The sequence below is a fragment of the Eriocheir sinensis genome, chromosome 68, assembly GCF_024679095.1.
Source record: "Eriocheir sinensis breed Jianghai 21 chromosome 68, ASM2467909v1, whole genome shotgun sequence".
Lineage (NCBI taxonomy): Eukaryota > Metazoa > Arthropoda > Malacostraca > Decapoda > Varunidae > Eriocheir > Eriocheir sinensis.
In genome coordinates, this window is record NC_066576.1 from 7,670,174 (window position 1) to 7,687,038 (window position 16,865).

The 16,865-nt window shown below is 43.9% G+C and overlaps 1 protein-coding gene across 3 annotated transcripts in view; it reads right to left on the minus strand.

Moving 5' to 3' along the window:
* LOC126988248 (uncharacterized) overlaps positions 1-16,865 on the minus strand; it is a 258,524-nt gene that overhangs the window by 112,712 nt on the left and 128,947 nt on the right. For all 3 annotated transcript variants that reach the window (XM_050846294.1, XM_050846292.1, XM_050846293.1), the window contains exon 12: positions 6,487-6,589. In XM_050846294.1, the coding sequence (XP_050702251.1) occupies positions 6,487-6,589 (103 nt within the window). The remainder of the gene's footprint in view (positions 1-6,486; positions 6,590-16,865) is intronic.

Here is a 16,865-nt window from a genome sequence, read left to right on the forward strand (position 1 = left end):
AGGAGGAGGAAAGAGGGGAATGAGAGGGGAGGAAGAAGAAAGAGAATGGAAGGGAAATGAAAAAAAGAAGGAAAAAGGAAGATAATGGAGGTAAAAAAAAGAGGATGGGCTTAGTGCATAATGAAGAGGGAGGGAAAGGAGAGAGTAAAGAGTGACGGCATTTTGAGAAGAAACATTTGAAAGTTTAAAAAAGAAGTTTGAAAAAAAATGAAGCGGCCTTAGGAAGTTTGTGGGGGATTGTTTGGAGTGGATGGGAAGGGGAGGGGAAGGGGAGAGGATGAAATAGAAGAGGAAGAATTGATGGGAATGGAAGGGAAAGACAGTAATGTTAGTTGAGGAAGAGAGAGTGTAAACAGTGAAGGAAGGGGTAGGGACGAAGAAGGGAAGGGGAATGAGAGGGAAAGGAAAGAGAAGGAGGGGTAGGGAGAAAGAAGAAAAGGGGAAGGAAAGGGAAAGGAAGGCGAAGGAGGAAGATAGGGAGGAAGAAGAAAAGGGGAAGGAAAGGGAAAGGAAGGCGAAGGAGGAAGATAGGGAGGAAGAAGAAAAGGGGAAGGAGAGGGAGAGGAAGGCGAAGGAGGAAGAAGAAAAGGGGAAAGAGAGGGGAAGGATATGGAAAGAGGAAAGAGGAATAGAGAATAGAGGGAAAGAGATGGAGGAAAGGGGAATGAAGGGAAAGGATGTAGTATTAGGTGTATGTGTGTGTGTGTGTGTGTGTGTGTGTGTGTGTGTGTGCGTGTGTGTCCTCCCAGTCCTTACACACCGCTCAGAAACTTGGCGCCTAACACAATATATTTTAGAGAGAAACCCAAGAAGCGAACAGGAGAAAAAACGAGAGAAAAAAATATCGGATAAAACATAGAAGGCCAGGGTTTGAGAACAGGCAAATGTTGAGGCATAGTAATGATTTTTAAGAATAAGGAATAGACGTGGGCAGAAACGATAAGAGTGTTGATGAGGTGATCACGGCAGAGAGATGAAGGGAAGAAGAGGGTAGGAAAGAAGAAACAGATAAGAGAAGAAGAAAAGTATTGAAGGAGGAAAGAAATCTAAATGAAGCGAGGCAGGAAGGAAGAAAGAAAATAATGAAAAGAGAAGGAGGAAGAAAAGTACAAAGATATAGAGAGGAACTAAAAGGAAGGACCGAAGAAGGAAAGACAGAGAAAATAAAGAAGAAGGAAGATAAAAAAAAAACAGACGGAGGCCTAGACGGAAAGATTATACTAGACCATTTGTCGCAGCAGGATGGAGTACACTAACGCCATACAGAATACATAGGAATACATAGGAAGAACAGGCACCAGTGGACCAAGGAAGACCAGACACCAGAAGACCAGGAAGACCAGACACCAGAAGACCAGGAAGACCAGAAGACCAGGAAGACCAGACACCAGAAGAAGCAGAAAACGTTGGAAAAAGCCTTGGGTCTGCAGTGGACTATATATTCATGGCCGAAAATTATGATGACGATGATGCGGCGAGAGAAAGGAAATTAGGAGAAAGATAAGATGAAAATAGTAAGATTAGGAAGGAGAGAAAGATTATGAAGAAAAATGTGAATTAAGGTAAAAAAAATAGGAAGGAAGACTGTGAGATAAAAGAAAGAGATGAGAGGAGGAGGAGGAAGAGGAAGAGGAGGAGGAAGTTAAGATGAGCTTTGAAAAATGTTTACTTTTTTCCGCCTCTTTTCACGAGTCTTAAATGTTCAATCTTTTCCTACGTGTTTTTTTTCATTCTTCATCTTTCCTTCCACTGATGTTTGTTTACTCTCTCTCTCTCTCTCTCTCTCTCTCTCTCTCTCTCTCTCTCTCTCTCTCTCTCTCTCTCTCTCTCTCTCTCTCTCTCTCTCTCTCTCGTTAAAATCAGTAACAACTTAGTTCTTATGGTGCGTGTGTGTGTGTGTGCGTGCGTGTGTGCGTGTGGCCGTGAGGAGAGGGGGGGAGGGGGGGAGGCAGTGTCCAGTCCCTCTTTTTCCTTTCCTATCTTCTTTTCCTCCTCTCCCTCTCATATTCTTCTCTCCGCTTAATTTTCCTCTTTTCATTTTTTTTATCATTTGAGTAAAAAAAAAAATTTCTTCCTCTTCTAATTTCTTCTTTTGTCTTTTTTTTATCGCGTGTATTTCTCTTGTAATCTTCGTGTCATGCAACATTTAGTAACTTTTATATTCCTCTTCCTCTTCCTCCTCCTCCTCCTCTCGCTTCTCTTCCTCCTCTTCCTCTCCTCTTCCTGTTTCTTTTCATTCCTTATTCATGGCCCTTCTCAAAGTCATTATTCTCTCTCTCTCTCTCTCTCTCTCTCTCTCTCTCTCTCTCTCTCTCTCTCTCTCTCTCTCTCTCTCTCTCTCTCTCTCTCTCTCTCTCTCTCTCTCTCTCTCTCTCTCTCTCTCTCTCTCTCTCTCTCTCTCTCTCTCTCTCTCTCTCATTTGTTTTCCCTTTGTCTGAATTCCATATCTCCTTCCCTCCCTTCCTTCCTTTCTTTCTCTTTACTTCTCCCCTTCCTTCCTCTCTTCTTCCTTCCTTCCTTTCCTATCCATTCTCCTCCTGACTCTTTCTCCATTTTCATTCTTTTTTGCTTCTCTCTCCTTTCCTATTTTCTCTACCCTTATTTTTTTTTCGCTCACAAATTTCTCTTTCCATTATTCTTGCATTCCTTCTTTATCATCTTCTTAGTCTATTTCCTCTTTCTTCGATTTTTTCTTCTTTCCTTCCTTTATTGCTTCCTCTCTCTTTCCTTTCCTCCTTCCTTCCATCCTCTCTTTCTCTCTCTCTTACTTCCCCCTTCCGTTCTTCAATTAAATATACTTTTCTCTTCCTCTCTCCTTCCTATTTCTCCCCCTTCACTTCCTCTCTGCATCTCCTGTCTCCATCATTCCCTTATTCTATGTACCTTCCTTCCTTCCTCCTTCCCTCTCTTCCTTTCCTCCCTTCTTCCCTGCTCCCCTCATTCATCTTTCCTTACCGACTCTCCTCCGTCTGGTCACTCAGTCTCCAAAGTTTGTGATCCGTCTCTCTCTCTCTCTCTCTCTCTCTCTCTCTCTCTCTCTCTCTCTCTCTCTCTCTCTCTCTCTCTCTCTCTCTCTCTCTCTCTCTAAATACTCATCAGTCCCTCTCTCCCTCCCTTTCCCTCTCTCTCTCCCCTTCCCTCTCTCTCTATCTCCATCTATCTTCCTCTTTTGTGAGTCTATTTATCTTGTCCATCTCCACGTTATCTTTTTTTTTCATTCATTCTATTCCTTTTTGCTTATTCCATCTATCACCTTTTTTTCTCTCCCTCTTTTCTTTGTCCAAACGTTTCTATTTTTTACATATATATTTAGTTTTATCGTCTATCCAATCAACAGTTTTAGTATTTATTTTTTCTCCCATTTTCAAACTTCCTTTAATTAATTCCTACATCATTATTTTTTTTTTCAGCGAGATAGTCACGTTGCTATTCTTTCTATACTCTTAAATAATCATCTTTGCTCTACTTTCCTATTGCTTCCCTTTTCCTCTATTTTCCTTCCTTTTCCTGCACCCGTCTCTCCATCCTGCTCTGATTTCCTCCACTCCTTCCTTCACTAAGCCGCATTTTCCTTCCCTTTCCTGAATCCGTCTCTCCATCCAGGTCTGATTTCCTCCACTCCTTCCTTCAGTAAGCCTCCATTTTCCTTTCCTTTCCTGAATCCGTCTCTCCATCCTGCTCTGATTTCCTCCACTTCTTCCTTCAGCAAGCCTCCATTTTCCTTCCCTTTCCTGAATCCGTCTCTCCATTCAGCTCTGATTTCCTCCACTTCTTCCTTCACTAAGCCTCATTTTCCTTCCCTTTCCTGAACCCGTCTCTCCATCCAGCTCTGATTTCCTCCACTTCTTCCTTCACTAAGCCTCATTTTCCTTCCCTTTCCTGAACCCGTCTCTCCATCCAGCTCTGATTTCCTCCACTTCTTCCTTCACTAAGCCTCATTTTCCTTCCCTTTCCTGAATCCGTCTCTCCATCCAGCTCTGATATCCTCCACTTCTTCCTTCACTAAGCCTTATTTTCCTTCCCTTTCCTGAATCCGTCTCTCCATCCAGCTCTGATTTCCTCCACTTCTTCCTTCGCTAAGCCGCATTTTCCTTCCCTTTCCTGAATCCGTCTCTCCATCCAACTCTGATTTCCTCCACTTCTTCCTTCAGCAAGCCTCCATTTTCCTTCCCTTTCCTGAACCCGTCTCTCCATCCTGCTCTGATTTCCTCCACTCCTTCCTTCAGCAAGCCTCCATTTTCCTTTCCTTTCCTGAATCCGTCTCTCCATCCAGCTCTGATATCCTCCACTCCTTCCTTCACTAAGCCGCATTTTCCTTCCCTTTCCTGAATCCGTCTCTCCATCCAGCTCTGATTTCCTCCACTCCTTCCTTCACTAAGCCGCATTTTCCTTCCCTTTCCTGAACCGTCTCTCCATCCAGCTCTGATTTCCTTCACTCCTTCCTTCAGTAAGCCTCCATTTTCCTTCCCTTTCCTGAATCCGTCTCTCCATCCAGCTCTGATTTCCTCCACTCCTTCCTTCACTAAGCCGCATTTTCCTTCCCTTTCCTGAATCCGTCTCTCCATCCAGCTCTGATTTCCTCCACTCCTTCCTATACCAAGCCTCCATTTTCCTTTCCTTTCCTGAATCCGTCTCTCCATCCAGCTCTGATTTCCTCCACTCCTTCCTTCACTAAGCCGCATTTTCCTTCCCTTTCCTGAATCCGTCTCTCCATCCAGCTCTGATTTCCTCCACTCCTTCCTATACCAAGCCTCCATTTTCCTTTCCTTTCCTGAATCCGTCTCTCCATCCAGCTCTGATTTCCTCCACTCCTTCCTATACCAAGCCTCCATTTTCCTTCCCTTTCCTGCACCCGTCTCTCCATTCAGGTCTGATATCCTCCACTCCTTCCTTTACCAAGCCGCATTTTCCTTCCCTTTCCTGAATCCGTCTCTCCATCCTGCTCTGATATCCTCCACTCCTTCCTTCAGTAAGCCTCCATTTTCCTTCCCTTTCCTGAATCCGTCTCTCCATCCAGCTCTGATTTCCTCCACTCCTTCCTATACCAAGCCTCCATTTTCCTTTCCTTTCCTGAACCCGTCTCTTCATCCAGGTCCGATTTCCTCCACTCCTTCCTTCACCAAGCCGCATTTTCCTTCCCTTTCCTGAATCCGTCTCTCCATCCAACTCTGATATCCTCCACTCCTTCCTTCACTAAGCCGCATTTTCCTTCCCTTTCCTGAATCCGTCTCTCCATCCTGCTCTGATTTCCTCCACTTCTTCCTTCACTAAGCCGCATTTTCCTTCCCTTTCCTGAATCCGTCTCTCCATCCAACTCTGATATCCTCCACTCCTTCCTTCAGTAAGCCGCATTTTCCTTCCCTTTCCTGAACCCGTCTCTCCATCCAGCTCTGATTTCCTCCACTTCTTCCTTCAGCAAGCTCCATTTTCCTTCTCTTTCCTGAATCCGTCTCTCCATCCAGGTCTGATTTCCTCCACTTCTTCCTTCACTAAGCCGCATTTTCCTTCCCTTTCCTGAATCCGTCTCTCCATCCAGCTCTGATATCCTCCACTTCTTCCTTCAGCAAGCCTCCATTTTCCTTCCCTTTCCTGAATCCGTCTCTCCATTCAACTCTGATATCCTCCACTTCTTCCTTCACTAAGCCTCATTTTCCTTCCCTTTCCTGAATCCGTCTCTCCATCCTGCTCTGATTTCCTCCACTCCTTCCTTCACCAAGCCTCCATTTTCCTTCTCTTTCCTGAATCCGTCTCTCCATCCAGGTCTGATTTCCTCCACTCCTTCCTTCACCAAGCCGCATTTTCCTTTCCTTTCCTGCACCCGTCTCTCCATCCAGGTCTGATATCCTCCACTCCTTCCTTCACCAAGCCTCCATTTTCCTTCCCTTTCCTGAACCGTCTCTTCATCCAGTTCTGATATCCTCCACTCCTTCCTTTAAGCCTCCTCCACAGCATCCCTTCCTTTACCGTCCAATCCACAGAGGTTTTCCATATATATCTATCTCCCTTAGTTCTTTCTTCACTAACCAATATACATACACTTTTTTTCCATCCTACCGTTCACCCATCCCTCCTTCCCTAACCAACTTCTATCCACCAGTCGAAACTTCTACCGCCCCTCTCCTTCTTCCAAACCTCATCTCCCTCTGTCCCGTCTCCTCTGATCCCCTTCCATCCACCTCTCTTCTCCCGCTATCTCCGATCCGTCCCTGACCCACTTCTATTCATCTCTCTTTCTTCCACATGACATCCCCTCTTTCCCTTATTCCCTAAATCCTTTCCATGCATTCCTCTTCCTTCCTATTATCCTACTATCCTTCTGCACATCCTTATCCACCCTACCTTCTTCCTTGACCTCAATCCAATCCTATCCTTTTATCCCTTTTTCCATTCCCGTAGCCTCTAACATGCATCCTCCTCCTTCCATTCGCTCTCCCAATCTTAAACATGCATTTTCTTCAGCCCTCCTTCCTTCCTTCTGGTACTTACTGGAGGAGGTGGAGGAGTCCTGGGAGGTGTTGAGGAAGGAGACGGCGAAGTGCTTCCGGCGTCCGAGTGTCTCCGTCAGAAGCCTAAACCACCCATGCACCCGCTGGAGGAGAGAAGGGGAGTGAGTTAGAGAGTGTGGAGAGGGAAGAGTGCGTGGGGGAGAGAGAGGGAGTGAACAGGAGACATCATGAAAAAGGGAGTGAGTGGGGGAAGGTCTAGAAATCAGTAAGGGTCATTGAAGGGATTAAAGGGAGGGAGAGTGAGGGAGTGAGTGAGAAAGGGATGAATTGGGGGAGAGAGAGGGGGAGATAAAGAGCGAGAGTGAGGGAAGGAAGGAAGGAAGGGACGGAGGAAAAGAAGAGGAAAAGATGCATGGAGAGAAGAGAGGAGTAGAAGATGAAGAGGTAAGAGGAGGGACAGAAGAGGAAGAAATTATAAACGAGAAGGAAGAGAGAAGAAGAGAGAAAAAGATAGATAAATAAAGAGAGAGAGAGGCATTTCCGGAGATGAATGAACACTATGATTATTAGAACAGTCTAAATGAGGAAAAGGAAGATGTTTAAAGATACATAGGAGAGCGGATAGGGAAAATAAAACATGTATACACAAACATACATACATACATTCATACACACATACATGCAGACACACACACAGACACGGACAACAGACAATACATGGACACAATTAGACAAACGCATATATAATAATTTTTCATAGTAAACACATATCGAAAAAAAAAATGAGGAAAAGAATGAATGAAGAATTGAAAGAAGACTAACAGAAGGAAATACAAAATAGACGAATGTGAAGGAAAATAAAGAAAAATTACAGAGAGAACAAATGAATTGATATATTATGAAAACAAAAGTAAATGAATGTACATTGCAAAGGAAAAAAAAGAAAAAAGGAAGGAAAAAAGTAGGTCAGTGGGCAGGTGTCAATATTTAGTTAGTTAATTATACATTCAGGCGGATTAATAAACGATGAATTGTTATCACAGGCCCTGAGAGAGAGAGAGAGAGAGAGAGAGAGAGACATAGCTCAGCACTAAGTTATGCTTTAAGTTTAGCGGAGTTTGCCGTCTCTCTCTCTCTCTCTCTCTCTCTCTTTCTTTCGGAAACCCATACAAAATATCATACCATTGATTAAACAGAAATTTGATGCACACGAGAGAACACACACACACACACACACACACACACACACACACACACACACACACACACACACACATCCTTTTTAATAATACATCTCGTGTCCACTAAATTGACTTTCATAACTCTATTCAACTCTTTTTCTTCTTCTTTTTCTTATTATTATTATTGCTATTGTTATTATTATTATTATTATTATTATTATTATTATTATTATTATTATTATTATTATTATTATTATTATTATTATTATTATTATTATTATTATTATTATTATTAGTAGTAGTAGTAGTAGTAGTAGTAGTAGTAGTAGTAGTAGTAGTAGTAGTTTCTTGAAAATTCCCAAATAGGCATAAAATTAATGACGATGACTTATGATGATGACCAAGGTGATGATGAAAATGATGACGATGATGATGATTGTAATGATGATAAAATAACTCAAAATCCAAATCCAATCCCATTTTCTTTTCTAACTGACCAGGAGGGAATGACTGGGCAGGGAGGGGAAGGAAGTGAATGGGGAGGGAAATTTGGGGAGAACAGGGAAGGAAGGGGAGGGTAAAAAACTATTGGGGATCTGGGAATGGAGTGACGGGAAGGGGAAAATGTGATGGGAGGGGAAGGGAAGGCGTAATTTGGGTAAGGAGAGGTGATGGGGGAAAGGAGAAGGATGGGAAGGGAATTAGAAGGATTGGAAGAGGAGGATATGAGAGAGGTGATGGGAAGGGAACGACAGGAATGGAAGAGGAAGAGGAAGATATGATAGAGGTGATGGGAAGGTTAAGGAGGAGGGTCATAGAGGAAGGGGAGGTGAAGGGAAGAAGAGGAGGAGGAATAGAAGGGAATTACAGGAATGGAAGAAAGTTGGAAAGTTTCGTTTAGTCGGCGCAACATCTGGGGAATGGAAGATTATGAGGAAGATATGGAAGAGATGATGGGAAGATTAAAGAGGAGGGTCATAGAGGAAGGGGAGGTGAAGGGAAGAAGAGGAGGAGGTGATGGGGAAGGAGGGGAGGAGGAGAAAGAGAGGGGGACCGAACCTGCTGACTGAAATGTTCTTAGAGAAGCCTTACGAATGGGTGTCTTCCCCCCCCCCTCTTCCCCTAACCCCCTTTTCCTCCTTCTCTTATCCTATCCTCCTCCTCTCATTCCCTTCCCTTCCCTTCTTCACTCCCTTTTCCTGGTCACTCCTTCCTTTCCCTTCCATCTTCTTTTTCCCGTCACAACAATTCCTTCATTTCGCTTCGTCTCCTCCTCCTCCTCCTTCTCCTCCTCTCTTCCTCTTCCTCCTCCTTCATCTGCTATTGCTTTCCTCTCCTTTAATCTTTCTCCAACCTCCCTTCTCTTCTCTCCTTACTCTTGCACTCAATTAACTCCTCCTCCTCCTCCTCCTCCTCCTCCTCCTCCTCCTCCTCTTCAATCTCTTTTATTCTCTTTTCTTATTCTCTTTTCTCATTTATTTCTATTCTAGTTTCTCTTCACCATTTCTCCTCCTCAGTTCCCCTTTCTTCTCTCCTGACTTTCTCTCCATTTCTATTTTCTTTTCTCTCCTTCCTCCTTCTATTCTTTATTTCTCCTCCTCCTCCTCCCCCCTCCTCTCCTTCTTTCATTCCTTCATTCATTATTTTACATTCTTTCCTTCCTTCCTTCCTTCCTATCCTTTTATCCTCCAGCCGCTATTCTTCTTTTTCCTCTTCTTCCTCCTCCCCCTCCTCTTTCTCCTCCTCCACCTCCTCTTCATTTACTTCAAGAGTTATCCACGTCTTAAGGCACCTCTAGGAATGCTTAAGTATCCTTCTCCTCTTCTTCCTCCTCCTCCTCTTCTTCCTCCTCCTCCTCCTCCTCCTCCTCCTCCTCTTCCTCTTCCCCACCAAGGCTTCTTCGGCAACCTTCCCCACATATGTTATCCCCATCAGTAGGTTTGTGGGTCACTCTTCCTCCTCCTCCTCCTCCTCCTTTTCCTAATTCTCCTTCTCCTTCTCCTTCTCTTCCTCCTCCTTGCATCTTTTGCTTCTCAATACTCCTCCTCCTCCTCCTCCTCCTCCTCCTAATTCTCCTTCTCCTTCTCTTCCTCCTCCTTGCATCTTTTGCTTCTCAATACTCCTCCTCCTCCTCCTCCTCCTCCTCCTCCTCCTCCTCTTCCTCCTCCTCCTCCTCCTCCATACTTTTCTTCCTCCGCTCGAAGGTAATCCATTTTAACAGCAGAAACATAACGCAAGCAAGTTTGCACACACACACACACACACACACACACACACACACACACACACACACACACACACACAACATTGAATTTACACAAAGCAAAAAAAAATATTAAACAAGGTAAGAAAGAGTCGAATACGGAGGAGGAGGAGGAGGAAGAGGAGGAGGAGGAGGGAAGGAGGCATTTGAGTGTTCCTTCCATGCGGCTGAATTTGGAGGAGGAAGAGGAAGAGGAGGAGGAGGAGGAGGAGGAGGAGGAGAGATAGTTAAAGAGGGAGGAAGGAGAAAGCGTGGATAGCATGATGAGAGATAAGCCAAGAGGAAAAGGAAGAGGAAGAAAACGTTGATGGATGAGAGGAGGAGAAGGAGGAGGAGGAGGAGGAGGAGATAAGAGCCTTGAGTTATCTCCTTCGTTGTTTGTTGTCAAAAAAAATATATATAAATTCTTATTCATTTTCTGTTATTGTTATTTATTATTATTATTATTATTATTATTATTATTATTATTATTATTATTATTATTATTATTATTATATATCATTAAAATCAAATGTCTTTTTTTTACCCTTAAGCTTCATTCTTTTTTATCTTTTTCATTTTCCTTTAATTTTTTTCTCCTTTCTCCCTCTTTCTCTTACTCTCTTCCCCCTCTTCCTCTCCATTCTTTTCTTGCTATCTCCTCTCCTCTTCTCTTCCTTCCTTCCTTCCTCCCCCTTCCCTCCCTCCCTTCTCGCATTTCCTTCTTACCTCTCCTTACTGCGACGCATTTCTCTCTCTCTCTCTCTCTCTCTCTCTCTCTCTCTCTCTCTCTCTCTCTCTCTCTCTCTCTCTCTCTCTCTCTCTCTCTCTAAGGTGAAGCAGTTCTTGCAATAACTCAGCACTGCACTTCCTCCTCCTCCTCTTCCTCTTCCTCTTCCTCTTCCTCTTCCTCCTCCTCCTCCTCCTCCTCCTTTACGATAAATATTTCCTCCCATATATCTATTACATTTGCTTTTCTTTTCCTCCTCTCCGCAATATACCTCTCCAAACATCTTCTTATCTCTTCCTCCTCCTCCTCCTCCTCTTCCTCTTTCTCTTCCTCTTTCTCCTCCTCCTCCTCTTCCTCCTTCGTCTCCACTATATATAAAAAAAAAATGGGCGATGTTTTTACCTAAAGAGAATAATTAAGAAAGAAAAAGAAAGAAAGAAAGAAAGAAAGAAAGGAAGAAAAAACATCATTCACAACATTTACTTTCCCTCTGTTTTCTTTTTCCTTTTCCTGAATAATTAAGACGAAAAAGAAAATGGTGCCCAAAATCACCGTTCCGACTTTCTCTCTTAATTATCTTACCTGTGATAATCCCTAACCCTTCTGGCCCTTTAAACTCACCTGGGGGAAGAGGAGGAGGAGGAGGGGGAAGGGGAGGAAGAGGAATAGGAGGAGGAGGAAGCAGTCGTGAAGTGAGGACCTCTTCTTATTATTATTTCAAGGTTTCGTTGTGGTTATCTTACAAAAACATCACCATCACCATCACCATCATCACCATCACCACCACCATCACTGTTTCTTTTCCCAGTGTCTGTGAGTGAGTTATTTCTTCTCCTCTCGTTTCTCTCCTTCCTCTCCTTCACTAATTATTTTTTCCTCTCCCTCAAACCGCCTCAGGTCCAATGTTCTCTTCACTTGTCAGACGGAGGAGAGAGAGTTGAGGGAAAGTTGAGAGCGGAGGGGAGAGAGATAGAAGAGAGAGAGAGGGGAGTAAGGGAGTGTAGCACAGAGACTCCCCTTGAACACTGAGGAGTCTGGAATAGCTGCTCCCCGCCTTTGCCTCCCCTCTTCTCTCCCTCCCTCCCTTCACCCCCTCACCACAACTAAGATTTCCACCTCTACTTTCATTTTCTTTCCCTTTCACTTTCACTTTCCCGCCATGCCAGGTACACCCCTACCCTCAGGTGCGTTAATTGACTCTTCCCTGCCCCACCTGTTCCCCTCTGAGCTCTCAAAAACACCTGTAATGTTTGCCTTGGTCCTACGAGCTGTCAACCTTCCCAAGTGGATTAGAGAGAGCAGGTGTAAGGGAGGGAGAGGGAAGGGAGAAGGAGGGAGAGGGGAAGGAGAAGGGAGACAAAAATGAGGGAGAGGTGGAGAGAAGGGAGGTAAAAAGGAGAGGAAGTAGAAGAAGAGAGAAAAGGGAGAGGGTTTGGAAGGGAGAAGGAAGGTCATTGCTCCTCCTATTTCTTCCCTCCCTCGCTCATCAACGTGGAGAGAGAGGGAGAGAGAGGGAGAGAGAGGAGAGAGAAAGGTGTGTTTAGGGGCAGGTGATGGAGCAAAGTTCTCTCTCTCTCTCTCTCTCTCTCTCTCTCTCTCTCTCTCTCTCTCTCTCTCTCTCTCTCTCTCTCTCTCTCTCTCTCTCTCTCTCTCTCTCTCTCTCTCTCTCTCATCTCTCCTCCTCCTCTTCCTCCTCCTCCTCCTCCTCCTCCTCCTCCTCCTCCTCCTCCTCTCTCCTCTGCTATCACTATCAATGCCAACGTCTCCTCCTCCTCCTCCTCTATTCAGATCATTTTTTTCTCCACCGTCACGTCTTCCTCCTCCTACTCCTCCTCCTCCTCCTCCTCCTCCTCTATTCCTACTCCCTTTCCATCATCACACATTCCTCCTCCTTTTTTCTTCTTATCTACCACTACAATTGACTCCCTGCCTTCCTCTTCCTCCTCCTCCTCCTCCTCCTCCTCTTGATCTTCCTTCTCTTCTTCTATCATTATCTCGTCTTCTTTTTTTTCTTATTTATATTCTATTCTTACCATCATCTCCCATTTCTCGTCCTTTCCATCTTCCATTCCCTCATTAACATCCCAAAGTCCTCCTCCTCCTCTTCCTCTTCTTCCACTTCCATCATCATCACGTCTTCGTTATATTCCTACCATCATCTTAAGTTCGTCTTCATATTCCTCTTCTCTTCTCTCATCAGCATCCGTCAATCATCTTCTTCTTTTCTTTTTCTTCTTCTTCTTCTTCCTCCTTTTTTCCTCCTTTTTTCCTCCTCCTTTCCTCCTTCTCCTCCATTTTTTAGCGGATCATTTTCCTCAAACCCTTCCAGCTATGATAAGCCTTTTGTTTACCCTCCTCCTCCTCCTCCTCCTCCTCCTCCTCCTTCTCCTTCCTTTGAAAGTGAATCATAAAGTAAAACTCAAAGCATTCCGTCTAAAGATTTGCAGATCAATCGCAGTTTCGGGAATTTTTTTGCGGTTCCTTCTTCCCTTTCTTGTATTCTTTTTTTTTTTCTCAAATTTTTCTTCGTCTTTTTGTTCTGTTATGCAGTTAGTGTAAAAACAAACTATAAAAGATCGCATTGGCCGTTATATTGCCAAGACAGGATTAAGCTGAAGGTTTGAAGTGCTCTGGATATGTTGCGCAGGTCACCGAAGTGTCTGTCGAATAAAATAAATCACTAAAACAGGCAGCTTCGATATGCAGCAAAGAAACTCTACGCTGACTCCCTTCCATGTTTCAATACTTTATCCTCTTCCTCCTCTTTCTCCTTTTAAACATTTTCACAGTTTCAGTATTTCCTCCTGCATGTTTCCTCTTCTTTCCTCTGTAACATCTGCGTTTCACTGCTTACTCCTCCTCCTCTTCTTTTAATCTCTAACATCATATACGTTTCAAAACTTCCTTCTTTTCTTTTTCCTCTATAACATCCCTCTCCGTTTAACCCGGTAGCAGCGACGGGTCAAATTTGCGGCTTTACCGTGTACCAGTGATGGGCCAAATTTCTGCCATGATATAAAAGCCCCTAAAATAGATGATGCATAAGCTGATCACACATGCTTTGATATATATTATGAAATGGTTTGCGTGAGTGATGATTCTTTCTCATTATTTTGCTTAGAGGGGCGTTTAACCTAACCTAACCTAACCTAACCTAACCTAACCTAACCTAAGAAGCATGACCCGCGCAGCTACCAGGTTAGATATTTCCTCCTCCTCTTCTTTTTCCTCTCTAAAATAATCTGCGTTTAAATATTTCTTCCTCCTTATCCTCATTTCTCCTCCTCACGCATCAAAGTTCCATTCCCCTTGTGGCTACTCCTCTGGTTGTGACGAGTGACTGAGGCTGACCAACACGCCTTCAGGTGATCGTAAGCATTGGATGACACGAGCAGGAGGGAAGGAAAGAAGGAGATGAGGAGAAAGTAGGCTAGATTAAAGGTTAGGCATACTGGGAGAGAAGGATAAAAAAGAAAGGAAGGAGGAAGGATGGGATGAGAGATTGACAAGGTATGTGAAGGAAAAATAAAAGCGATAACCCAAAATAATGATAAGGGCCCATTGACCACCATGCTATTTCACACACACACACACACACACACACACACACACACACACACACACACACACACACATACAAAACGTACCTGGGAGGGCGTGGCCGCTACCCTCGCCATCTTGACTCACGAGACGGGGAGCTTTGACTCACGGAAACGACTCACAATTCACGGACAGTCCCGAAGGATTGCCTCACTTTGAAACGACTCCAAGAAATGACTCACGGACCTCCTGACTCATGTAACGACTCGGAATGAAGAACGCTGAGTCAGTTTAGTTCGATTTAGTGTTTCTTTATTCATGATCTCCGTTTCACTGACTCATGACTCATAATACCTTGAGTCACGTAGAGATGAGTCACGGTACATTGGTGACTCGCAATATAGTTCAATTATGTGACTCACGCCTTATTCACGGTCACCGGCATTTTGACTCATCGTTCGCCTCACGGTTCACAGTACTCATATAAATTCATGTCTGTGTGTGAACTCTTCTTTATTTATTTATTTATTTTTTTTTTTACTTTTTCACTTGTTGGTGTCGCGTGTGTATATATTTTGCTTTTTTTTCACGGGTGCAATTAGTGAGCCATGTTGTTGTTGTTGTTGTTACTCTTGTTGTTATTGTTGTTGTTGTTGTTGTTGTTGTTGTTGTTGTTGGTGGTGGTGGTGGTGGTGGTGGTGGTGGTGTTGGTGGTGTTAATGTTCTTAATTCCCCGACCTTTTCTTGATAAATTTTCTTTCTCCTTTAAAACTTTCCGCTAATTTATTTTCTTAAACGCATTGCTAACTTATTTTCCTTTCTCGGCTTTTCAGTATGAACCTTACAACACTTTCCTCAGCATTAACATTTCTTAATTTCACGTTCCTTCGGGTTGATCATCATCGAATCAAACTTTTTTTCCGATATTAACCGATTAAAAAAAGAGTCGCTCGCACGATTTTTCTTCTTATCTATTTCACACATTTTTTTTAATCCACTTCACGTTCATTTTCTCTCTCTTTAATTTCCTCTCGGCGCGTCACTTGCATTAGCGCCATTCAGCCGGCGTTCACATGGCTCATTATTTTCTTTCTTCCTCTCTCGGCGTTCCAGAATGACGCAATCTCCCGCCGAGCCAGGTGCCGCCTTATATAAATTCTTCGCTAATTTGTATTCAGTCTCTTGCAAATTGGCACTTGGGTCCCCAACTTGAGAAGGGGAGGAGGGGGGAAGGGGGAAGGAGGATGGGATGGGAGAGAGGAGGGGATGAAGAAGAGGAACGACCAGAGGAAAGGAGGAAGATGAAGAAATGAGAAATAGAAGGAAATGGAGGTGAAAGGGATGGAGAACACGAGAAATAATAGGAGAGAGAAAACGAAGGAAAAGGAGAAAAGGGGGAGACTGAAATAAGGAGAGGAGGGAGAAGAGGGAGGAGAGGGGAGGGAGAAAACCAGGAATGAAGCACAAGAGAAGAAAAAGGAGGGAGAGAAGAGGATAAATAAGGGTATAGAAGAAAAGGGAGAAAGATAAGAAAAACAAAGGAAGGGAGAATAGGCAAGAAACTTAAAAAAGGAAGGGAGAGGAAGAGAGGAAGAAGGGAAGAGCGGGGTGAATAGAGAACAGAAGGGAGGATGAGAGAAAGAGGAATGGAAGGAATAGGAAGATTGGAACAGGAGAAGAGAAGGGAAGGGGAGGTATACAAGAGGAAGGAAGGAAAAAAGAGGAAAAGGCAAAGAGAGAGGGGAAAGGAGGGAAAAAAAGAGGAAAGAGGGAAGAACAGAGGAAAAAAAGAAGGAAGGAAAGAGAAAGAAGGAGAAGAAGGGAGCGAAGGAGAAGGGAAAGTATAGAAAGAGAAAAAATAAGTCTGAAAGGAAGGAAGGAAATAGGATGGGACGAAAAAGAAGACAGAAGGAGAAAGAAGAGGAAATGGAAAAGCAAAGAAAATAAGGGGACAAAAAAGAAGAGGGGGATGTGAGAGAGAGAGAGAGAGAGAGAGAGAGAGAGAGAGAGTTAATTCTTCCTTCCTTAGTCTCTTCCGGGTGAATTAGAGATGTTGATGTTGTTCTTTCTTCCCTTCATTGTCGTGATGGGAGGAGGAAGTGGAAGAGGAGGAGGAAGAGGAGGAGGAGGAGGAGGAGGAGGAGGAGGGACACCTTAATATGTCTCTCCTCTAATTGGCAAACGCGAGGAAGGTAAAGAAGGAGAGACAAACGGAGGAGGAGGAGGAGGAGGAGGAGGAGGAGGAGGAGGAGGAGGGTAGACGAGAGAGAAGATGGAGATACAGGAGAAGGAGAACTTGGAGAAAGTGGAGGAAACGATTCAGAGAGAGAAGTGAGGAATTTAAATAAAAGACGAAGAAAAGGAAGAAAAAAAAGAATAAATGAGACAAATAAATCGATTTACCAGAAATAAAACAACAGAAAAGAAGGACTGAGAATTACTGAAGGTTAAAAGAAGGATGAAGAAGAGGAGGAGGAGGAGGGGGAGAAGGAGGAGGAAGAAAATACGACGCACAAGCACGCAAAAAGAAAGAAAGAGAGAGAGAGAGAGAGAAACTATCAGGTCATGTCCCAAGTTTTGACAGATGAGGGAGGGAAGCGACGATAATGGGAAGGGGGGGAAGGGAGGAAGGGGGGAAGGGGGAAGGGAGGAAGGGGGGGAGAGAGGGAAGAAGGAGAGGAGAGAAGGGGTGAGGAAGAATAAGAATAAGAAGATGAAGAAAAAAA